At 42.5% G+C, this 25343-nt stretch overlaps 1 protein-coding gene across 4 annotated transcripts in view; it reads left to right on the top strand.

The window, feature by feature from the left end:
- HDX (highly divergent homeobox) overlaps positions 1 to 25343 on the top strand; it is a 100008-nt gene that overhangs the window by 63201 nt on the left and 11464 nt on the right. For all 4 annotated transcript variants that reach the window (XM_043974280.1, XM_043974278.1, XM_043974281.1 and 1 more), the window contains 3 exons: positions 5486 to 5693; positions 15495 to 15574; positions 21880 to 21963. In XM_043974280.1, coding sequence (XP_043830215.1) covers positions 5486 to 5693; positions 15495 to 15574; positions 21880 to 21963 — 372 coding nt within the window. The remainder of the gene's footprint in view (positions 1 to 5485; positions 5694 to 15494; positions 15575 to 21879; positions 21964 to 25343) is intronic.

The raw sequence follows: 25343 nt of genomic DNA, 5'->3' as shown, positions 1-25343 counted from the left end.
TTTTTCCAGTCTTGGTGGAGTGGAGTGCTTTGAGGGTCTTCATGGACCAGAAGGTGTCCCCTCATGTACTTGTCCGATGCCAGCTCCCCTTGGTAGAACATGGTGGCACAACATCCAAGGTACTATGGGCAACACGGCCAGTCCCAGAAAGCCACTTGAGAGGACCACAGCAGAAAAGAGCAAAGTAATGAGTCGTGTCAACAGCTAACTTGAGCAGGTCATACCCTCCTGAAAGCAGTTGATAGGTGCTAGGGTCAAGAAAGGAAAGGAATCTAGCCAATTCTGCATTTCCCAAGGCCTCCCAGCTCCGGTCACCTGGCTAGCTTAAAATCCTTCTCCTCAGCTCAAGTGGACTGTGGAAAGTAGGGACCAAGGGAACATTTGGGCTAATTCCTCCATTTAGCAGAGGAAAAAACTGAGACCCACTTTCCCAAAGCATTTGGTCCTTCACAGAGGCAGGATTGAAGCTAGGCTCCATTGATTTCCAATCCAGTGCTCTTTTGAGTCACCTCCTCTGCCTCCTTTGTCACATACTGCCTCAGGAAGCAGCAGCTTTCCCCTTGATGTAGGTCTTTGAGGAAAGACTGGATGACCAATTGATCACTAAGCATTTATTAACCTCCTGCTGTGTGGCCTGCACTGTACTAGATGCTGAGGACACAGAAAGAATTAAATAATCCCAGCTCTCAAGGAGGAACCTTGGCTTCTCTTAAGTCTCAACTAAAATCCTACCTTCTACTGGAGTACAAGCCTTTGGATTCTAGAGGTAATAGGGAGCCACTGAAGTTGATATAGGGGTAGGAGTGGGGAAGGGAGAGGGTTAAGGCAGGGAGACAATCTGGAGGCATTGTGGTACTCAAGGCTTGAACAAACGAGGGGGCCAGGTGAGTAGGGAGAAGTACTTGTATGTGAGAAATGTTGTACACCATTTGTCAGGTATTGTTGTAGGGGGCTTTGGGTCCAGGGGGAACTAGAGGTCCACTGAGGTCCCTTCCAACTCTGTGCTGCTGCATCAGGAAGAGCAGGATCAGAGAAGTGGCAAGGAAGGAACCAGGAAGGGAGAGTGGCCTTGGCATTTGATTGCTTTGAATTGGTTTGAAGGCTCATCCTCTTCCCTTTTATTGGACTGGCAGCAGAAGTGAGGTTGGCATTGCCTGTGATGCATCCGCTAGGGGCAGCCCTTTGCCTAGTTTACCCTCACCCCCTACAGAAAGCTGGCTCAAGGCCACAACACACTTCCTTGTAGCTAAACTCAGTGGATTATCTGCTATTTGGAATACTAGGAACCAGTTCATTCGATGGATTTGCTCTGTGCCTAGCCTGGTACTGAGGTACAGATGATATAGAAGAACACAGAACATAGAGTTCCCCGCCCCCTAGGAGCTTATGATCTAGATGAGGAGATAGGGCAAAGCTCTTGAAATGGTGGAGTGGCAGTAGAAGGGAGTATGTGTGTAACCAATTGAGAGATACAGATACTTGGTGCATGAGGAATTTAAAGAAGGAGAAATCAGGGTGTGAAGGCCGAAATATAATATATGGAGTGTTAATTGTCGAAATATTGGGGTCCCAGAAATAATGAGGGACTTTTAGGTTCAAAGCTCCCTCCTCTCTGAACTGCCCTTTTAGATATTTCTCCCAGGCCAATATGAAAGGAGCCTTACAGCTTCTTTTCCACAAAAGGATCAGATTTTATTACTTGGGAATTAATTAAACAACAAAGGTGAAATTAATAAAAAATCAAAGATAAGGAAGTAGGAAAAAGAAATACTGATAAATTCTCTTAACTCACCACAACTGGAAAGTTTGCTAACTTTCTCCCATCACTGAGAAGACCAAGGAGTCAGCCGGCGAGTGTGAGAGCATTCTGGAAGAGGCTCTCCTCCCTTCAGAGAGCGTTCAATTTCCCTCCCCCAAAAGGGGAGGTCTCTCAAAACTGCCTATGGAGAGTTCTCCTTCTGACCTCAGTAGCTCAGGGTGAGCCAGGTGTGGCCCCTCCCAAATGAGTCAGCTAAAACTCCAATAATTTTTTACCACAAATAATTTTTACCACATTCCCCTACTTTGTTTCTTCGAAAAACACGTATGGTTTGCTTGATGAAACAGCCAAAAATAACAGAATATAATACCTTATGCTAACAAACAATATGTTCATGACAATATAGAATAGCTAGTGGACTTTGGTAGCAAATGGGATCTCTTAAAGAGAACTAGAGACAAAGAGGATCTGCTCTGTAAAACTAAATAGCTTCGTTCCCCCCAAAATGCCCTTTGAGCTCTTCACACTGCCAAGCTCATAGTAGGTACTTAATACATGCTCTTTGATTGATCGATTTTAAGATGTCCATATAAGCCTTGAGCTGATTTTTTTCCAGCTGTGGCTAAGTGAAATGAACCCACTTGTACCTCACTCTGGGGTCTTTGGCTTGCAGTTGGTGGGGAAGGAGGAAGAATTAGCAGAGCTTAGTTTTCTATTTTGCCTCTTGACCTTTGTCTTTCTAAAGGGTATAAGGTGGCAGTCTCAGGACCTTTCTCTCCTGGCTTTGTGGGTTATTTTTATTTGGTTCTTTGATGGGCCCTTTAATGTACAGCTTAATTCTCATCAGCAGGTCCATAGTGAGCACCTACTGTATACAATAGGGTGCTGGGTGATATGCCAGGGACCCAAAGGTCTCTCGTGGCATGTGGAGTTTACTGCAAGAGCTCTCCCATGTGGGCCAGGGTCAGAGTGGATCGCTATCCAAATACACCCTCGTGCACCCAAGCACTTGAATGATGGGCATATGTTTGTATGTTGGCAAAGCACTGTCAAAGTGATTTTTTCCGGATTGAAATAAACTTCTTGGAAAGCAGATTTGTTTTTCAGCGTTTTACATGGTGTTTACTTTCAGAGTAGCAGGATTTATTTGCAATCTCTTTAAAAAGAAGAGTGGCTTTTTGCTCGTAATGCAGCTTTACTTGGGCTTTAAGTTAGATATATTCCTGAAAAGTGCATACAGCAATCTCTTTAATCTGGCCTTAGCGACTGGCCTGTTACAGACAAGGAAACCAAGGCCCAGGGAAAGACACACAACTGGCTGGGGGCAGAGCTGGGACTAAGGCTTGAATAGCTTGAATCCCAGGCCACAGTCCTTTCTACTGCTCAGGAAAAGAGCACCAAAGATAGAGCAGCTTGCCCACCAGTTTCAGATGACAGAGGGTGGGGTCAATGGGCTGCAATACCACTCACTAAGTTAATCAGCCTGCACGATTTGTGGATTATATGGGATGGCAAGGGATCTGGGAACCATCTTGTCTGAGAACACTTTAAGGAACTAGGAGTGTCTGTCCTAGACAAGAGACAAGTTAAGGAAGACATATTTGCCTTCTTCAAAAACTTGAAGGACCCACATAGAAAAGAGAGTGAGCTTATTTTCTATTGCTCCAGAAGGCAAAGCTAAGACTAAGGGATATGGAAGAGTCTGGCTTGGCCCATGATAAGAGAAATGTCTGCCAGAGCCGTTCAACAATGGAATAGGCTTCCTCACAAAATAAGGAGCCCTCCGTCACTAGAAGTATTTGAGCAGAGAAAGGAAGATGATCTTTTCCATGTAGATAGATAGAGAAGACATTCTGACTTTGAGTGGGATGGGAAACTAGATGTCCTGTAGGGTCCCTTCCAGCTCAATGACTGTGTGATCCTGTAATGCTGCACAAGACAACTTGGATTATATCTCTTCATGGAATCCTATTTTCCCAGTGCCTTCTATTATAATTTGAAGAAAACTTAGCTTCTGCATGTAAGCCTACTATTCATTCCAAGGAACATTTTGCCTTTTATCCATATGCAGCTGATGCATAAACAACCCCCAGAAAAATTGAGTTGGGGATCATCTTGGGCTTGTGGGCCTCAGGACCTGTGTACTTTCCTACCTCTTAACTCCTTCCCATCCAGTAGGACCCAAGCAAGCTGAGGAATCTCTTCGAGAAACCACATCTTCCCTCGTTTGTCCCTGCCATGGTTTTTCCTAGGTATCATAAAAGAAAAGAAAATTTGGTTTTTGTTATTACTTGATAAACATCAATATTCAGTTAGGAAATATAGGAAGTGCGTGACAATTTAATGGGGTTGTGGTAAGAAGTTCCAGCTTCTAAGTTTTCTGAAGTGTAACAGTACTTTTTCACAGAGACAATGTAATGGGGAATTTAAATGGAATTCTACTGTTTCAATGAGTATTTCTCCTAGGGGAGAAGTTAGCAAAGCCAGGAAAATTAATATACAGAAATATTTTTCTTTCCTGCGGGGTAATTTTCACTTGGGACTTCACAAAAACAATCCATGTGTTTCGGAGTATATATTTAGTATTGAATACTGAATACATTCGAGAGACTACATTTCCTGAATTTGAAGGGAAAACACTCAAGCAAAAATGAAAATGAATATGATTTTTCTTCTTACGTTGCATTAGTTTTGTTCCCAGAATGGTACAAATAGAAGAGGCATATTGAGAATGGGGAATAGTATGACACAATGGCAAGGACCCTGACGTGGTGGGGAGCGTAGGGACTGGCACTTCTGCTGTCTAGACCCTTTCTGCATCTCTAAAATTGTAGAGGATGGTCTTAGATGACCTCAGAGAATCCTTGAGCTGGGAGAGATATCCAATTCTAATTCTGGAGGTTATTTCCTCCACAGCAGTGGCCTTCCAGTACGAAAGTAAACCTACTTGATATAAAGTGTTTAACTGTATTCAAATCAGGCAGGAAATTGCATTGCATTGATTAGTTCTCTGTATTATTTCAGAGAAGGGGGGAAAAAAGACAATAATTTGACTTGAATTTTCTGGAATGATGTTGGCCATACTGATCAGGCCACAAATTATAGTCATGAAAATGAGCATCATGTAAATTATGTGAAGAACTTGAGATACAGATTAGTCACCAATCCAATAAACCCAGCTTTGAAGCTGCTTGAAGCACTGAACTGATAGGGAAGGACGAAAGTCAATAAGGCAGATTTTCACCTACGAAAAGGAAGATTGGAAATGGGACATAAGCCTTAGTTATAGCTACATGCCCAGTTCCTTTGGGAACCCAACCAATCTGTTTTTCTCTTGAAAGATGTGGCAGATTATTTTCCCTGGGAAAAAAAAGTAATGAACTCCATGTTGCTTGGCATTGTGGGTGTTTTAAATAAATATGATCTTGCAGCTAAGCTATTTTGAAGTGAGCATATCGTCATTTTGCTTATACTTCATTGACTCACAGTAAAACAACTGCCACCAAAAGCCTTCTCAGGATGGTTGTGAGGAAAGTTCTTTGTGAACTGCCAGGTGTTATTTAAAGGCAAATAGAGCTGGTCATTATTCAATGTATTTTGATTTTTTTATGTTTCTCATTTAAAGCAAAAACCCTGTTTTACTCAGAGCCTTTCCTTTCTCTTCATGCTCAGAACTAATGAGTTTTCTATGTGTTCAAAAGTTTCCATTGTATCTCCCTTATAAAGACTTGGATTGGGAATCGAAGAAGAAAATATCGTTTAATGGGGATTGAAGTTCCACCTCCCAGAGGCGGCCCTGCTGACTTCTCAGAGCAGCCCGAGTCGGGCCCTTTGTCTGCACTAGCATCAGGAGAGGAAGCTGGGCCTGAGGTAGTGGAGGATAACGACAGAAATGATGAAGTATCCATCTGTTTATCTGAAGGAAGCTCTCAAGGTACTCTACTTGCTGCACCTCCTAATAGATAGCCTTGACAAAGGGCTGGTTTTCAGTGGTTATTTGACTTGGTTTTCAGCCTTTGCACTTAAGGTCCATACATTTTGTTAAGCGTTTAAACAGAAATTGATTTTTTTTTAAATGTCTCTTCTCAAACATCCTTCTACATCAGGCCACAAGAAGGAATATATTTTCATCTGAACTTAGCCCAAATTCAGAATTTCTGCTTCTAGCCACAGGCCTTATACCAAAACTAAGACAATATTTCTTTTGGTTCTTTTTAGAAATGTGATCAGGTATATGACATCAAAACCCCACCATCTGGAAAACTAGTAATGGTGTCATGGAAACAGCCCTGCCCTGGGTTCCTGATCCCATGACCAGCAGGACCACTGAATCCAGAGGCAAATATTTTAAATATCCCTGGAATATTTGTTTGGGAACACTGTGTTTCATCTGACTTCAAACAGAAAAAAAAAGCTCTTTTCTGATAACTTTTCAAGGCATAAAGAGCTCCCAAAAATGATACCCAAAAGTCCTAATACAATGTTAAACCATTAAAGCTTAATATTATTACCTTGAGGGGACAGCTAGGTGGCATAGTGGATAAAGTACAGGCCCTGGATTCAGGAAGACTTGAGTTCAAATCCAGCCTCAGACACTTACTAGCTGTGTGACCCTGGGCAAGTCACTTAACCCTCATTGCCCTGCAAAAAACCAAGAAAAAAACAAAAAACAATATTATTACCCTGACAATTTTGAGACACCCTGTATTTTCTCCTACATACATACTGCTTTCTTACTTCTAGCACTTTCTCATCTACTATTCCCCACTTGCTACTGGTACCTTCCAGCCCCACTTTTAAAGTCCACGTCATCTGATTTTCTAGGCCTCTCCTGATCTTTGTTTCTGTCATTTGCCTAGTTACTATCCAACCTTTTGCTATGATTTTGGCATCTGGTTCACAGTCTTGCTGGCCATCCCCCTCAGAGATTTAGCCAGCGACACTCATGGCCCCTCCAATATCCTGTCTTCATACTTTCTCGAACTCTCAATTCCCATGACCTCTCTTTCCACCTGACTTCAACACCCCACCCCACCCCACCCCCACCCCCCAGTAGGATTGCCTCACTCTCCCTTGAAACTGCACCTTCAAGGTACCATGGAGTAGGATGTGTTGGACTTGGAGTGAAGAAGACTTGGGTTCAAATCCTCTGTCAGACACTTACTAGCTGGGTCATCCTGGGCAAGTCATTTAACTTCTTCTTGTCTCAGTTTATTCATCTATAAAATGAAGAGATTGGATTTGATGGTCTCTTGGTTCTCTTCCAGATCATGAGTTCTGAAATTCTGGGCCCTGACCACAATCTCTTCTTCTTCAACATTTCCCACTCCTTTACTCCTTCCATGTCTTTTCCTTGCCCACATAGTGACCTTCAGCCTTTTGATTCTTTCCTGATCTCCTTGTCTATCAAACCTGGTCTGCCTTACTTTCCTTTCTAACCAGTCTTGAGACCTTATGTACATGCTTCCTCCTCCAGACCTAAATTCTTTGTCCCCTGGACCTTTATTAATATTTGTGCCCAGGGGCAGCTAGGTGGCACAGTGGATAAAACACCGGCCCTGGATTCAGGAGAACCTGAGTTCAAATCTGGCCTCAGACACTTGACACTAGCTGTGTGACGCTGGGCAAATCACTTAACCCTCATTGCCCCGCAAAATAAATAAATAATTAATTAATTTAAAAAAATTAATATTTGTGCCCTGCTACCCCTTAGCCCTGGGATTCTTCCATTTGGCTTATTTGCTCCTATTTCCTGAGGTGTCAAAGGCTGCTGGAAAAAAATACAGAGATTTCCAGAACTGATTCAATACAGATTTCTGCTCCATGGCCCCTCCCTGCTATGCAGAAATCCCTTACTTGACTCCCAAGGATGACTTGAGAGCCCTGAGGCAATATTGTAGAGAGTCCTCCTCTTATCTCTAAATCCTCTTTCCCCACCTATCCCTTCACATAACCTTGCCTCCTACTCTACTGAAACTATTGAGACTGATAGACAGATAGACACCCATCTAATCCTCTCAGTGGCTTCTCCTGCTTTCTTCCTTTTCTGTTGTCTCAGAAGAAGGGGTGGCCTTCTCAGTAAAAGGAACCCCAGTACTAAGACCCTGGAGCCTAGACCTTTCATTATCCTTTAAAAATGACAATAAAAACAACCAGCTAACTCATCTGCCTTTGATCCTGGCACCCCTTCAAGTTATCATCTCTCTCTCTCCTCCCTTTCACTGCCAAACTCCCAGAAAGAACAAGCCAAACTGCTTCCACCCCTTCCATCCCCACAACCACTTGCCTTCTAGTTTCTGACCCTTCCTCTGCAAGGTAATTACCAGATCCCATATTTGGTTGTTTGGGGTTTGGGTTTGGGGGGTGGAGAACAGGGAGGTTGATTTTTCTGTCCTCCTCTATCCCTCCTTGTCCTCCATGACATTGTACTTCCATGATTCTCCTCCTATCTCTCTGAGGTTGTTTTCAGCTTGAACATTTTGTGATTCTGAAATTCCACTCACATTTGCTGAAATGCAAAGACCATTCCTTCCAAAGTCACCTTTATTTTTGAAATGCATTAGATAATAAAGCACCATTCTTTTGTATCAGCTGTTCAGTAATAGACTCAAGAACTAATGAAACTAAAGAAAGAACTAAACAGAGAAACTGAGGCACAGAGTTAGTGACGGTGGCTGACCAAGAAACAGAACTCCTATTATATGACATCTCATTTGCAGTCTAGGTCTTGATCTGTCAAATGAAATTTGGAACCAATTTGTGACTTGGGTCCCTTGATCATTTTCCTGGTGTTTGGGATAACATCCAGTAGTATCAGAGGGAGTGCTGGGAAGCCAGTAGGCATCAGTCATTGGGCTTAGGTCTGACAGCTCTCTGTTACAAGGGAGAAAGAAAACAAAGAGAAAGAGCAGGAGGACCAAGAAACATAGGTTGTCATTCTCTCTGCTCCCTTACCCCTCTCCAGATCCCAAGAGAAAAATTGTAACAGAAAAAAAAGTGAAAGTTCGTTTTTAAGTTGCCAGTGGACCACAGCTTCTCCATTGGCATCCTTTATCACTGAATAGTGTGTTCTCTTAGACAGCTGGCATGGTAATCAAGACCTAATGAGAGAAAGGGGAGAGAGGATTTAATGCCCGCCGCAGAGAACACTTGATGAAAAGTGAGATTGCCTCCAATTCCTCTCAGTGGCTTATTTTTCACAGCTGCATGGAAACCTTTTTATTCTCCTCAGAAATTGCAACAGAAAAGCATAAAAGCATTTCCCAGGCTGAAAGGAGCCTTGTGCGGAGAGCTGACCCCTGGTTCCAGCCTATTCTCTTGCTCATTTTGTTCAGAGAGAATGCTAATCTGATTGGTTTGAATGTCGCGATTAAGTGCGATTGTGGCATCTGGCCTGGCCTAATATTATCTCACCTCCAAAGAAATGGAGCCCTCCCAAGCTAACCAGATCCCATTCTCACAGCCTGAACATTTCAATAAGCAAATAACATTAGGTGACATTTAGAACATGTTTTAAGGCTTCCAGAGTTCTGGCCACACTCTATCTAGCTCGTTAGACCCTCCCCCTCCTCCTCCCCTTCCCCTGTATTAAGTATTATTAGCTGAATTTTCCAGCTGAGAAAATCTCGGCTCACAGACCATGGCCACATAGCTAGGAGGCAGGATTCAGAAGCAGGTCTCTCCCGATGCTTCCCATTCTATCACTCTGCCTCTTGAGGTTCATTAGCAAGTCTTTCTTGGAGGTTATTAGTCTTTTCCTCTAGATACCAAGTTTATGATCCGATCTGCTGCCCTTTCTGATTTCTGAAAGGAATCCAGAGTTGTGGGCATTGGACCAAGTGGATGCCACTGGGGAGAGCAGAAAACAAGCTCCCTGTGTAGGAGTCTAGGAAAGTCTGAGCAGGAGAAAGCCAGAGGTCAAATTAGAAATTCACCCAAGCCGCTTCCTTGGTTCGTGGCCGGGGTGGGAGGGGGGTTTGGGGGAAGCTGGAAGGGACCTTCAGAGATCACCTAGATCTAAGCCCTGAGAGGGGAAGTGACAGAAACAATCTTAGGGGGCAGAACCTCAGTCTCCTGATTGCCAGCTAAGGAAGGAAGATTAGAAGGAAACAAGAATTTATGAAACACCTACTATGTGCCAGGCACTGTGCTAAATTCTTTACAGATGTGTGCTTTGTAATGATTTGTTAATACTGTACTCTGTAGAAGTTGGTTGCTATTTATATATTAATTACTATTGCACCAGTCTGACAGTAAGCATTTATTATTAATTAATATCAGTAAAGAATTGAGCAAGTGTCTCTAACCGCTCATGGTCTCAGGCCTTCATACCTATATTGTCCTAAGAGAAAGAGCACGCACCAAGAGACAGCATTCCAAGCCTAGGGAAATGGTCAAGAGGAGGCCAAGAGGGCAGCCCTCACGTGGTCAAGGGTTTTATGCTCTTTTGATAGAGACAGGTCATTATCCATTGATCAAAGCTAATTAGCATCATTCAGTTCGATTGGTTGACATGACTTGAGGGTGGTCCAAATTAAAATGAACTCTATTGCTGACTTAAGGGAAGAGACCCTTCTGAAGGGCAAAGGTGAAGTCCAGTATCTAGGTGTGGTTTAATCCCATCAATTCACTGAGCTAGACAAATGAATCAATCTCCATTTCTTTTGTTCCCTTGGGCTAGTCCCAGAAAAGAGCTGAACTTTCTGGAGAGAGAGAGAGAGAGAGAGAGAGAGAGAGAGAGAGAGAGAGAGAGAGAGAGAGAGAGTGTGTGTGTGTGTGTGTGTGTGTGTGTGTGTGTGTGTGTGTGTGTGTTTTGGGGGAAAAGGACAAACTGATCTCTGGGTCCTCCCAAGAAATTCATTATTATTATTTTTTTTAATGTATGAGGTATTTTATTTTTTCCGTTACATGTAAAGATAGTTCTCAACTTTTGTTTATACATGCTTTACAATTTCAGATTTTTCTCCCTCCCTCCCCTCCCTCCCCCCTCCCCTAGACAGCAGGTAATCTGATATAGGTTATATCTATATATCTCTATACATATACATATAGATATATATATATACACACACATATATATATATATATACACACACATAATAACATTAATCCTATTTCTGAATTAATCCTGTTACAAGAGAAAGAATCAGAGCAGTGATGCAAAACCTCAAAATAGAAAAAAAAAAACCCAACAGCACCCAAAACAAAAGAAATAATGTGGTTCAATCAGCATCTATACTCTACAGTTCTTTCTTTCTTTTTTTTTTTTCTTGGATTTGGAGATCCTCTTCTATCACGAGTTCCCTGGAACTCTTCTGTACCATTGCATTGGTGAGAAGAATATAGTCCATCACAGTAGGTCAACACTCAATGTTGATGATACTGTGTACAATGTTCTTCTGGTTCTGCTCATCTCACTCATCATCAGCTCACGTAAGACCCTCCAGGTTCCAAGAAATTCATTATTAATAATTATTTTCTCACACAGATAGCATCTCACTTGATCTTCACAACAACCCTGGGAGATGGGTGCTATGATGACCCCCATTTTATAGTCAAGGAAACCAAGGCAATCAGGTTAGCAAGTATCTGAAGCCAGATTTGAGCTGAGGCTGAGGCCTTCCTGACTCTATCCACTGCACCACCTTGCTGCCTCAAAGTGGCAGGGACTGGGGCTAATCAAAAAAAGTTGTTTCACTGCAGGAGACAACAACAGTAGCCTGAGATTTCTTCAGCTATACTTTTCTGTTCTCTCTGGGATTAAAAAAATATGGGTTTATGGCTTTTAAGGTTTTTCTAATTTGTTAGGTAAGAATCTGAGCATCAAGGGACTAGATATTGTCTTTAGGAAAAAAATAATCTCATCGTTTTCACTTCAGCGCCACCAAAGACACCGAATTTTTCCACTTTAACCACCTCAGGGCAGAGGTGCTGCCTAATTAGTCTCTCTGTGTCCCAGTTTTCCCATCTCTACAATGGGGATAGCATTTCATCAAATAATTGCTTCCAGTAATACCCCCAAATAACGACCATCTAAAGTTCTAGGTAAATAATTAATAAGATTTGGTTCCACTTCTTACCCTGAAGGAATAATTAGTGAATGTCCTTGGGTCTTGAAGCTGTGATTTCTCTAATTATCCACCTGGTTCACTATCATGACTCTTCTCTTCAGGGATCTGCCTCACATATTAACACACCTCATACTCAAAAAGTTTTGAAAATCAGAAGAGGTGGTGCAGTCTTTTGCTCTTCCCATTCCCAAGCCAGCAAACCCAGCCAGTTTCTGATCTCTGCAGGTATCCTTCAGGCAGGTTCATTGTTTGATGGAATTCTATAAAGTGAATCCTAATGTTCTCTTGACTTCTCCTTGAAAAGAGAAGGCAAGTTCTCCTGGGGCCAAGAAATGATCTCTTTATCTAGCAAAATCATGCCAAAAATTGAAGGAGAAAAAGAAAACCTTTTAGAATCACCTTAACTTTCTGTTAAAACAGTGATGGTTCTTTCCATAGCTTTAGCTCCTTATATCCTGGCTAAGGAATACTGTACTTTCCACATCTCATCCCTTCTCTTTGCCAATTTTTTCCTCTCCCCTTCTTCTTTTTCTTTCCCTCCTCAGAAATGTGTAGAGGAGGCTTGGTGAGAAGTGATGGGGAACCCACTATGATCACTCTGTCTCCCCAACCTTAAGCCCTGGCCCAGGTTCATATAATTTCATGCTAAAAGGGTCCTTTGAGATCATCTAGTCCCATCTGGTCAGTTTACAGATGAGGAAACTGAGGCTCAACGAGATTAAATGACTTTCATAGCAGAACTCAGATTCTAATCTGGGTCTTTGGATTCCACATCCTGTGTTCTTTTCACTACACCATGCTTGCAGTTGGTTGGTCAAGCTGCTTAGTCTTGTTTCATGGAGAGACAAGCCTCAAAGACTTTAGGTTCATAGAGAGAAAAATGTGTATGGGTGTCAAGAGAGCTTTCAAAGCCCTTCAACTACCATACATAAAGTGCTTGGAGAACTGTCCCAGTGAGCACCTCTAATGTTAAATTCTGCCGGACTGCCCCTTTGGAGCTCTATCGGTTATGCTCATGAAAGAGTTCTCCAGCCGGTTCCCAAGTTGGAGCATGGTGCCTTTGTCTAGTGGACTCTCTGGAATCTGAGTAACCAATAGCTATGTATGTGTTTATTTTCCATTTAGCAAACTTCCTTTATTTCCAAAAACCAAGATGTGAGGAATGTTGTTTTGTGATGCTTTTGGTTGTACTGAGCTGTCTCCAAACAGCACCATCACTTTTTGAGATGCATCTCTTCTCCTCATATACCCTTTTAATTTTGAAAGCCCCCAGTAGCTTTTATATACCACTTCCAGAATGTGAAGAACTGGGCCAGAAAAGTTTTCAGTGAAAGCATGTTGATGTACAAAGTTATGAGAAAGCGAAAGCAGAGACTCAACACAGATCTCCAGAAATAAGACACATGAAGTCACCAATGAGGAGAGGCCACCACAAGTAGATACTGACTGCTAAGCCTGACAACACTTTGCCCACCCCTATTTCTTATAGTGTTGCTGATTAAATATGCTTTGAAATGTTAAAATTATTAACAAGTTTCTTCTTCCTCAAAAACTATCTTACTTTTACCTATGTTGGCTTGATTAAAAAAATCTCTAAATATATTGTACTCCCATCCTCTAAATCTTGGGATTAGTCTTTCACCCATCTCCCCATTACTAGGGGCTCATGGTCTTAGGGAAAAAAGCAACTGCTGATGGATAAATCTAATGTAATATCTAACACTGAAGAAATCAAAGTACCTTTATAGTCATCCCAGTAATCCCTATGACCTCAATTCAAGGTTTATTATAAGGTAATAGTTCTCAAAGTGTGGTTTAGAGACCCTTAGGGTCCCCAAGACCCTTTCAGTGGGTCCACAAAGCCAAAATTTCTTTTCATAATAATACCTAGATAACCAACATGAATAAAAGTTCTTGGTTGGGGGGTCCTCAGCAATTATTAAGAGTACTGAGTCAATAATGTTGAGAACCACTGTTCTAAGGCCTTGCCATGGAAGTGACTGTTGGATTTGAAGATTATATGGATGGAGCACTAGCTCTGCCTGGGCTGTGGGTCAAGGACATGGATGGTGCATATATTGTCCAAGAACTAGCTTTGCACGGGGGCAGCTAGATGTAACAGTAGCTAAAGCACTGGCCCCGGATTCAGGAGGACCTGAGTTCAAATCTGGCTTCGAACACATGACACTAACTAGCTGTGTGACCCTGGGCAAGTCACTTAACCCTCATCACCCCATGCAAAAAAAAAAAAAAAGAACTAGCTTTGCAGAGTGTGGAAGGATTTCTCACCAGAAGTTTGATTAAGAGGTGAGACATTAAAAAACAAACAAACAAAAAAAAGAGGTGAGACATTTTTTCAGCTCCTGTGATTCACAGAGATCCGTTGCTCAGGTATGGAAGATCTTTGAGCCACACTGGCCAGGGAATACCTACCGTGATAACATCTGGGTTCCTGGAAGTTTTGGCACAAGCATGTACAGAAAGAGCGCTATGTGTGTGTTGGGGAGATCAGGGCTTCCTTAATGGGGGCACTCCATCCAATGAAGAAACCCTCTCAGTTTTCAAATTAGTACCACTTGCCCCCACCAAGGACCTTTCCCACGCAGCTTCACCTCTGGGTGAAAATGCCTGATCTGCCGCCCTTATTTGGAAGAGGCCTTTTAACCTCCTTAGAAGAACAGTGCTCAGTCAATGTAATTAGGCTTTCTTTGTCCAGGTTTGTACATTTGTACAACGGAGACAACTCATCCGAAAAGTTGCATTGTTTAACACTCCTGAGAGAAAGAATATGGTATTTTGGATAGGGAGTCATCCTTTGAGACTGAAAGGCTTGGATTTAAGTCTCATCTCTGTCATATACTAGGTGTATAACCCTGGCTAAGTCACTTATCCTTTCTTTTCTCTAGGCAACTCTCCAAGATTGTAATTTACAGACAAGTTGCTGAGCTCTGTTGATGGAGTGATTTTTCTACTCTCAGAATTCTCCATCTTGATGAAACCCTGGGTCAAGTCCTTCCAAAAATGGAAAATGTTTATCTAATACTCTATACAAGTACCCAAGATTTAGTTCTACCTCCTAGCCTTAAGAAACCATAGATGAGGGGCAGCTAGGTGGCACAGTGGATAGAGCACCGGCCCTGGAGTCAGGAGTACCTGAGTTCGGATCCCGCCTCAGACACTTAACACACACTTGCTAGCTGTGTGACCCTGGGCAAGTCACTTGACCCCAATTGCCTCACTAAAAAAAAAAAAAAGAAAGAAACCATAGATGAATATCAGTAGATGAATAGAGAACAAATGGCCAGAGGAAGGCTAACCCAACCAAGGACCTTGAAAATGTTGACCAGATCCTCAAGCCGTGGTGCTCCTGAAACACTCTAGTAGTTTTGCTGCCCTTTTTCATAGAGGGGGACATGGAGGCCCAAGTGATATCCATGTGACTTACCTTTTTTTGGTAGAGGAGAAAATGGGAGCCCAAGCAGTGTCTATGTGAAATTCCCTGTGGGTTAGCACTCTAATGCCTGATTTAGGTTCTTTGTGTTGCTCACTGACCATGTCTCTCAAAGTGCTTTTCTAAGAATGCAGGTAATGTCTGTCACCTTGGAGGAGTATCATGAATGAAACTTTGAGAATATAACCAATGGTGGGGTTTTTTATTTCCATAGAAGAACCCAGTGAAGCAGTTCCAAATGAAGCAAGTAGGCACAAGGGAGAAGACCCCAGCGCAGTGTCCACAGACAACGTGGTATGTACGCTTTGAAATGCCCTTGGCACCAAGTGACAGGCTCATAAAAGGACAGACATTTCCAGTCAGTGACAATGTCAGCATTGTTAGAAAGGGAAGTTTTTTTATGTTGTCATTTCTGTCCCGGAAATTATTCTTTTCAGAGAGTCACAAATGTAAATAGCTAATGAATGCTTGGTATTCATACAGCATTTTACACCTAAGAAATCGTTTTTTCTTCAGCACCCTTGGAAAGCAGCAGAATTCTCCTCTTTGGACAGATGGTAGGATTCAAAGGGAATTAAGCCCAAGAACATGAAGGAAGCCATTGTTAGTGCTTGCACTCAGATTCGGGCCTTCCTGGCTTGGAGTTCTCCCTTGCAGACCACACCTCTGCCTCTTTGAATCATATCAGTTCTTAGGGGAGCTTCGGCATTTGGTGTATTTGGAACTTTCTCGTCTTTCTAGGGGAAGTGGGACCCCTTTAACAACCTAGTAAAGTTTGAAATTATGAAAAAAGAAAGCATTGGAGGCCAATGAAAAAGAGGGAGTCTGTACATGTATGTACGTATGAATTGAACCAGCTTTTGAAAATATAAATAAGAGTCTTGGTTGTTGTTGTCATTGGGGGAAAGGGGGTAAGAAGGAGAGGTGGGTCCAGAGCTGTGATTTCATTTTGATGGAGACTTGCTGGTGTGGGAATCTTCCTACCACTGAAGCTTTTAGATCCATCCACACCTTATATGGCTTTAGAGGGCACTGAGAGTTTAAGTGATTTGCCCAGAGTCACACAGCCAGCATATGTCAGAGGAAGAAAGAACTTTAACCTAAGTTTTGCAAGCTCCAAGACCAGCCCTCTATCCACTATGCTAGACCATACCCTGAAGAGAGAATAGGAATAAGTCATTTGCATTAGTGCTTTCTAGCTACAAAGCACAGTGCATACATTATCTAATTCAGTTGTCACAAGGATCCTAACAAGTCATTTAAATATTAGTATTCCCACTTTAGAGGTGAAGAAACCAAGGCTCAGAAAAGTTAAGTGATTTGTCAGTTTGACATCCAATAAATGGCAGGGTCATGGGGCATAGTTTGCCCAAACTCTGTCTTAGGCAAGAGTGTTAACATTGTTTTAATGATATCTGTTCCCCTCTAGATGCTATGGAGACATCTGGCACTTAATAAATGTTGATTGGTTCATTCACACCTAGGACCAACTTTAAACTAAGGCTCATTGGAAAAGAGCCCTGTGCTTTGGTTCCATCCATTAAATCAGCATTTGGTGTTTGTGCTCACCCTTTAAAAATATGGCTCCTGAGGCTGATTTGCTAATGTACATGACATTGCTCCCTAGACTCACCCTGATCCCCATTTGAGGATTTTCACTATTACAATGGGTAATGATAATATGTTCCTCATTTCCACAGCTCAAGGCTAAAATGGACTGGGTTCAGTCCTGGTGACCTCTATTTAATAAAAAGTCATGTATTTCCCCACTTTCCCTTGGGAATGTCAGAATTTGTCTCTAGTCTTGGTCTTTGCAAAAAAAGAAAAATGGTCTTTAGCTCCCAGTCAAGTGCTCAGGCTAGCAAAACATCATACATGGAACACATTTTATTTAACCTAACAGAAAAAAGTAAAGAACTCATACTTTAGTCCATAAACAGTCAAGCCTACTTCCTTTCCCTTGCTGGTTGACCTCCGCTTTACCAAGAGACCTAAATAGTCCTCCTGACTTATAGTGTTACCCTGGATGGGACAAGTTCATTCTCACACACATAAACTTATACACATACACATGCACATATGCTTGAAATTGCTAGAGAGTCAAGCAGTTTCTCCTGGATCATGCTTACTAAGTTATCTTCCCTCTACATCCCCCTTCCCCCATTTAAGAATTTTCAGTACCTGTAAATTACTTCACTCCCATTGTCCTGTAGCCCCAATTTTGAGAATGAGTTATGTGTTAATTCCCACAGCTTATACAATCTCCTAAATGCTTTCCCCAGTACCTGCTGTTGTTGTTTTGTTGGTGTTCAGTCATGTCCAACTCTTTGGTCATGTCCATTTCCTTCTCCAGCCCATTCGACAGATGGGGAAACTGAGGCAAACAGAGTGAAGTGACTTGCCCAGGGTCTCACAGCTAGTCAGTGTCTGAGACCAGATTTAAATTTAGGAAGATGAATCTTCCTGATTCTAAGCCCAGTGGTCTATCCACTGTGCCACCTAGCTACCCCTATACCTGGGTTATATCGGGGGAGTACATTATCTTCTCCAAGTTTCTGCTTTTAAATCACAAAGGGACTTCACACTGAGCAAGACTATGTGTAAATGAATTGTCTCTGTTGTTTTCCTCCTTGCTGAAAAGTCCCTCTTCACCCTGATTTTATTAGTAGTAACAGCTCACATTTACATAGTATCTAGTTTGCTTAGATTTTAGCAGAGCATTTAACAAAGTATCCGTTGTTATTCTTCTGGAAAAGATGAAGAGATATGAACTAGACTGTAATACAATTCGATGGATTTGGAAATCTTGGAATGGCTAGAGTCACAGAATAGTCGTTGATGGTTCAATGCCAGCTTGGCAGGTATCCCGTGGTATGCCCCCAAGGATCTGTGGGGTTTAATCTCTTTAATCAATGACTTGGGTAGAGGCATTTTGGTTTGCTCATCACATTTGCAGATACCCAAAGGAGGAGCAGGTGGGGAGGGAGAAGTCAAGATCCGGAGCTAAGTATAACATGAGCTTCGGAAAGGGTACATGGCAAGTCTTACACTTGAGTTCAGTAAATTGGCATCCCTGTGGAAGGCATGGTTGAATGGCAGTTTGTTTGGGAAAAGATCCAGGGGTTTGAGTGGACTGCAGACTTGATAGCAGTCAGCAGTATGTGATGAGGCAACACCAAAAGCTCATGTAACTTGGGACTACACCACAAGAGGCCAAGCTTACAGGAATAAGGAGGTGATGGTTCCTCTCTACTCTGGCCCACTTTGACCACTTTGGTAGTATTGTACTGACTTCTGGGTGCCCCAGTTTAAGAAGGACCTGGCTAAGTTAGCCCCAAGAAGAGGTAACCAGGATGGCAGAAGGCCTTGAGTCCGTATCATCCCTATAAAAAGAGATCGAAAGGACTTGGGCCATTTCCTCTGGAAAAAAAGAAGACTGAGAAAATTATAGCTTTCTTGAAGTGTTTGAAAGGCAGCTGTCACACCAGAAAGACTATTAGGCTTGTTCTGTTTGGCCCCAGGAAGCAGAACCAGGAGCGGGGTTTGGATGCTACAAAGCAGTAAATGTCAGAAAAAACTTGGGCAACAAGAGCTGTCTAGAAGTGGGAGTGGGCCCTAGGTGGTGGGTGCAATGGAGAGTACGCTAGGCCTAGAGTCAGAAGCCTGGAGTTCAGTTGTGCCTCAGATACTTACTAGCTTGTATAGCCCTGCTCAAGTCACTGAACCTCTGACTGCCTCAGTTTCTCAACTGTCAAATGGGAATAACAACAGCACCTAGCTCCCAGGGTTCTCGTGAGGACAAAAGAAGATAATATTTGTAAACATGCTGCAAATGCTAAGTCGAGTGACCTGCCCCTGGTGGAAGGGAGTGACCTCATGGCAGTGAAGCATAGTATGGGCCCATTTGGAGTATGGGCGCATTCCAGTTCTCACATCTTGGGATTCTGTGATAGCCCATGAGGCAGAGTGTAGTATCTATGTTATTCCCCCTTCCTAAGATGAACAAACACTGGATTAGAGTCAGAGATCTTCATTTGCATTCTGACTGCCATTACTAGCTGGCTCACCTTGAGCACATCATTCAGTTTCTATTAGGGAAGCAGCATTGGACAGTGGAGTCAGAATCTGGGTACAAATCCCTCCTTGGCCATTTCCTAGCTGTGTGAACTTGGGCAGTCCACCTGACTTCTTCAGCCATTAGTTTCTTCATCTTCAAAATGAAAGGGTTGGGATCCGTTGATGTCTGGAGTCCTTTATGATTCTAAATCTGTCATCTTTGAGCTTCCATTTTCTCCCCCAGAAAATGAGGACCAGAAATTCTTGCCCTGTTCATCTTATAAGATGATGTGGATTGACTGAGGAAGCGTGTTGGAGCATTTTGTAAACTGAAGGGAAAGCATTATGCAAAGGACAACCTCGTTAATATTTTTATTATGACTTCCACACTTACCACACTCCAATTTCTAGACAAGGAGTAGAGTTGCAGATTGGATTTCACTGGTGTCGATGCCGGTGGGGGCTAGCACTAGCTGTTTTCCACTTGCACACTGCATCCACCAATCCGTAATGGGGCAACAAAAGGGAAGATGTTTTTGCTTTGTTCTAGGGAAAGTCTCATTTTTTTCCTCAGGTAGGTAGTAATGATTTTCCCCTGTTATGAATTGTGTTAATAACATTCTTAAACTCCACCGGGTAATCTCCCCCCAGCATAAACAGCAGAGCCATGCTATAGATTTCCGTTACATTGCAAGATGCCAATCTGAGGCTGTACAGATAGAAAACTCTTCCCCCTTAAAGAAATGCTTGTTCTGTAGCCTGCCTCTCTCTTCACTCTGTCTCCTCTGCAGCAGACATTTGAAGATAATGAATGAAGTCATGGCATGGGATGACTCACAGTCACTTAGGCACCTAATTTTTCAAGAACAATTGATTTTCAAAGACCAAACTCCAAACTTTCAAAGGTTGCTCGCCTCTGCCCGTACCCTTTTAGTGCCCCCAATTATTTATGGATGACAAATTACCCGGGCTTAGAATGTCTATTTGTGGGCTGAAATCTCTAGGGTGGCCCATGCCTACTCCCTACAGGTTAGGCAACAGTAAAATTTCCCAATTGCTTTTCCCAGAGCCCAATCCAGATGGGAACAAAAAGGGCCAGCTCCAAAGTCCAATGAGAGCCTCCGTGATTAAGCTCCAAGTTTATTGTGATTAGAACAGAAAACAAAACATTCCATTCATCTCCAGGCAGCAGTAGAAAGCAATTTCACTGCAGCCATCCTATTGACTCCGAAGCCTTCAGGTCACAAGCCCCATAATAGTATTGTATCCTCATAGGCAATATATCAAATATGATCTTTCGAACTTTGCCTATGACTTTTCATCACCATATATATTGCTGGGTGGGAAGCCTCATCTCGGCTTCTGCCTATGACATATTGCTGTTAATGTACTCTTTTTTAAAGGCTGCCTAGTGACCAGACCTGGCTTTGCTTTAATTTGGTCCTCTGTTTGGGTCGAGAGAATTGGAGGCTGTTGGGTTGGTTGACTTGTTTTTCATCTGCTGAAGGGAGAGAGATCCAGCTCTGAATTTCTGTAGGATTCATCTTTTTGGTTTAACCCAAAGCCAGAAATGTTGGTTCTTAGCAAACTTGCCTCTTTGGCTAGAGGTTTTTGTCAGCGGTTTGGATTTCTGGCAAGAGGCCCATTTGATCATTCAACAAATATTTATCAAGTGCGTTACTGTGCGTGCAGTGCTTTGGTTCAAATATCTTAATGCCAGAGCGTGGTATTTTCTAGTTTTTATTCCTCTCTTTGTTTGGTGGTTATTGGCCACTGAAGGAAACAAATTATCAGGCATTTTTTCAGCATTGTATCCTAAAAGCCCCTTTCAATTGTACAGTCAGCTCTCAATTATCTAGCCTAATGGAAAGAAGCAGTGGCCTGAATCGTCGAAAATAACAGATAATAACCATCCTGTATATTTGGCTTTGGAGTGTCCTCTGGCTGGCTTGGACTTGTTATCGTTGCTGTTTTAAAGCACAAGTTAGAGGGAGAGAGATTTTGACACAGTGTTATGAAGAGTGTTGTAACAGCAAGAGCTGTCCAAAAATGAATGGCTTGCCTTGGAAGATGGCAACTGTAGGATCAGAATATGATAGAGCTAGCAGGGACCTGAGAGATCATTTGGCCAGCCTCCCTATGTTAATAGACTTCCAAATGGAGGCCCAAAGTAGAGAGCTTCTTGGCACTCAAAGTGTTCAAGCAGAACCTGCTGGAAAAGAAGCTCCAGAGGAGTCACTGCATTGGATGGACAATTGAACTGGATGACCACGAGGGTCCCACTAACCTGGACATTCTATGATTCTCTTCATGTTGATTCTCTTAATCTTAAGATTTCCTGTCTTTGGCACATATCCATGAAAGGTACAAGGAAATGGTCCATCATAGTGCAAAGAGGCCAGCCTGTAATTCAGAGCTTATCGAGAGTGGCTCATCCCCACACAAATAATCAAAAATCAATTGTATGTGCTTGCACTGGGGAGGGGCGTGTACAATAGCAATAACCTTATGCATTTATTAGCATTTTTCTACTTATATTGCAGAAAATAGAAATAATTGATGATGAAGAAAGTGACATGATAAGTAATTCAGAAGTGGAGCAGATGAGTTCTCTCTTGGATTATAAGGTAGAAGTAATTTGGGGTTTTTATCTTAATTTTATTGCTATCATTTGGTCTCAGTAAAAATAATTTTGAATTCTGCATTTCCAACTCCCCTGGGGATATAAGACAAAACAAAATATGGTCCCTGTCTTGAAGGAACTCATCTCCCAGTGGGGGTGAGGGGGCAACCTATAAACAACTAAGCATGTCCATAACGCCAAGGCATTAATGGCACATGTTGGTCCCAGGCCTGGGAAGTTCACTGCCCCAAGGTATCTCATCAACTCCCTCAACCCATGTCAGTACCAATTAGGGAACCAGGAAAATAGACTTTGGTGAGACCAGTGGTCATGAACTGCTGGTGAGGGGCAGGGGGAGGGACTCATGGTGCCAAACTTTTTTTTTTCTTTTTAATCATCATATCTGTTGGTATCAAAATGGATCTTTTCCAAATGGGGGTCCTGCAGGAACCACTCAAGCCGTGATATTTTTGTTTCACTGCCTTTTGGGGTAGCAAAAAGCATTTCATAATTTTGTCTTGGAATAGGATTTGTTCTAAAGAGTAAATTATTTTCTTTATATGATAATTTACCTGTTCTATGGACATTTAAAAAAGAATCTTCAGAGCATTTTTAATGGCTAAGGAGACTACAGAATGAATATGAATAGAGGTGACCTTTTCTTAATGTCACTTGTCACTGGACTGAATGGCTTGTTGTGACAGGATGCCATACATAACTTTGTTTGTTTTTATTAAATTTTGACATAAGCGATCAGTCTTTATGTCCAGATGTTGGCTGCATAGGTGTTTGTGCCCTCCCTTGGTGAATTGGAATCCTCAACCCAGGGAGAACTTTGCAGCCTTCTGTGGCTGTCTTTTGATGCCCCAGAGTTCTTTCCTTTGAGCACCTTTCGTGTTTGAAGCAGAGCTGGGAAATCATGAGATGTTAACTGAGAGTAGCATTTAATTGGAAAAGACAGCAGCTGTCATTTTCTACAAAATCTTTTCAGTTTTGCTAGTTTTTTCATTGGCCAGATTCTGTTTTCCAAATGTTCCTAACACATCAGGTTTTAAAATACTGCAGAACACAAATACAGAAGGAAACTGTCTTTTAAGAAATCTTTGCAAAGGAGGTCAGGGAGGACACTCTGATCATGTGATTATCTAAAGCTGTCTTTCCCACTAGGAATTATTCCAGTGAGCTCTTCTGGGAGACAGGAGCACGTTCTAATCCGTTTTACATGTCATTCAGTGAATCAAGAAACATCGAGCAAGGACCTCCACTATGTAGAACCCTGGACATCATATAGTTTGTTCCAGCAGCCCTAGGTAGAAGCTGACAGCCCCACAAGCCACCACTTGACAGAGGTGGACTGGTAGACTGGATCAGGAGTCAGCCCTAGATCTGTCATTAATAGACATTGGCAGTCTATTAATGACTTGGACAAGTCTCCTCTCTTAGCCTCAGTTCCCCTGTCTGTGGAAGGGGATTGGAATAGAGACTATCGAAGGTCCTCTGTAGCTGCACAATCTCTGACTCCAGGTCAGAGGGCCACATTGTCCAGCTTTCAAGTGGTTCCCCAGTAATGCAGATGGAAGTAGGCCCAGGACTTATTTAGTAAGTAAGCTCAGTTCCTAAGGCTCCTTTCCCTGAGGCTTCTGAGCTGCTTGAGGAAGTTTGAAGGTCTGGCCCAGAGGAGGTTGTATAGTCCAGTTATGCCAATTAGCTTTTGTGCCAGGCTGTAAAGGGCATTTAGTATCCTGGCCCTTTTCATTGTAGCAGGTGCTGCTGGGAACAACGAGCTGTTTCACTGTTGCTTGGGGGAGGAGGGGCTTTTGAGTCCTCCCCTCCTCCCCCATAACCCCATGAACGACTTTGTTGGAACTCACAAACACCAGTACATGTAGTGTAGCCAGAGAATTGCAGAACTGGTATTGGCGTGTTTGCCAATTCCATTCATTTAGGCACCTTGCTGCCCTGCTTCCCAAGGAAGGCCGCATTGAAAATCAAATTGCAATGCCTGTTTTTGTTTTTGACAGCCTAATTTGTATTGGATCATAATGTGTATTTTACCTTTACCCTGCTTAAAAGAAATTATTACACTGTGTGTGCAAACGCCCACACACACAGAGTTATTTGGCGCCTCTAGACAAGTAATTTTTTTTTAGTTTAATGTTGATTTATGTAGTAGAGTGTCATCTTGGGAAGGATCCTCCCCCCGCCCCCAACCCCTGCAGTACTATGATGCAAGCACTAGTCTCTATTAAATCAATTCAGCTTTTCTGTTTGGTGCTAATTATAAATTACTCAGAGTGGTTGGAAGGGTTTTTTTCCCCTAAGCACTGAGTTGAATCTACATGTTATTCTTGTGATTCCATGTTACAAATGGAAAGAATACCTTCTTTGTGTATTCTCTCATTGCTACCCATCGATACTGAGTTTAGACATTTGGAAGCTTCCGACTGGGTCATAGCTTTGGAAACTCATATTGTGAAGGAGTGCCAAGCTAAGACCAAGTCCTTGTGTGATGCAGGGTGGTGGGCAAAGGCCCTGAGTACCCAATTGTTTGGGTCAGAAAAACTACCTCAACTTTGGCAGCTGTAAGTAGGTTCAATGATGGAGTCAGCAATGAAGGAAAGAAGGGAACAAGCATTTAGAAGTGCCTACTCTGTGCCAGGCACTGTGCTTAAGTACTTTCCAAATATTATCTCCATTTGATCCTCACAACATCCCTGGGGAGGTAGATGCTGTTTTTATTCCCATTTTATAGTTGAAAAAACTGAGGCAGACACACATTTAAGTGACTTGTCCAGGGTCACACAGCTAGTAAGTGTCCGAGGCTGATTGGAACTTCAGTCTTCCTGACTTCAGGCCCAGCAATCTATCCACTCTGCCACTGGCTGCCTCGCCTGATCTGCAAGGATCCTCAGATGCTTCCTATAGGTCATCCTGTTGGATGAGAATTTCTAATTGAGTGGATTTAACAGCAAGACAAATGAGCTCATTGTGGTTCGGGCAACTCAGTAGTCAGTGCTATTGTTTCAGTGCCTCCCTCAGGCCCCTCCTCTCCGGAAATTACTTGGGCTACACATAACAAATTACAAATAATCTAGAAAATGATCAGTATATTTGCAAAGAGCAGCCTGGGCCTGGAAGATGATTCCAAAGCTGTTTCTGTTTTCTAAACACTACATGACTCCTTAGAATTTGTCTGAAAAATAAGGGACCTGAATCTGCAAAGATAACTCTGTGACCTTTGTGAGCATGAATTAATTTTTGAAAAGTGATCTCTAATGGATCGTGAGTGCAGCTAGGAAAGGACTGCATGAGGACCAAATGGGAGATAATGATGCTTTATAGAAAAAAGTCTTCCTGGCTAGCACTTTACAAATACTGCTGCCT

The sequence above is a fragment of the Dromiciops gliroides genome, chromosome X (assembly GCF_019393635.1).
Source record: "Dromiciops gliroides isolate mDroGli1 chromosome X, mDroGli1.pri, whole genome shotgun sequence".
Taxonomy (NCBI): Eukaryota; Metazoa; Chordata; class Mammalia; order Microbiotheria; family Microbiotheriidae; genus Dromiciops; species Dromiciops gliroides.
This window is presented reverse-complemented; position numbering and strand designations above follow the sequence as displayed.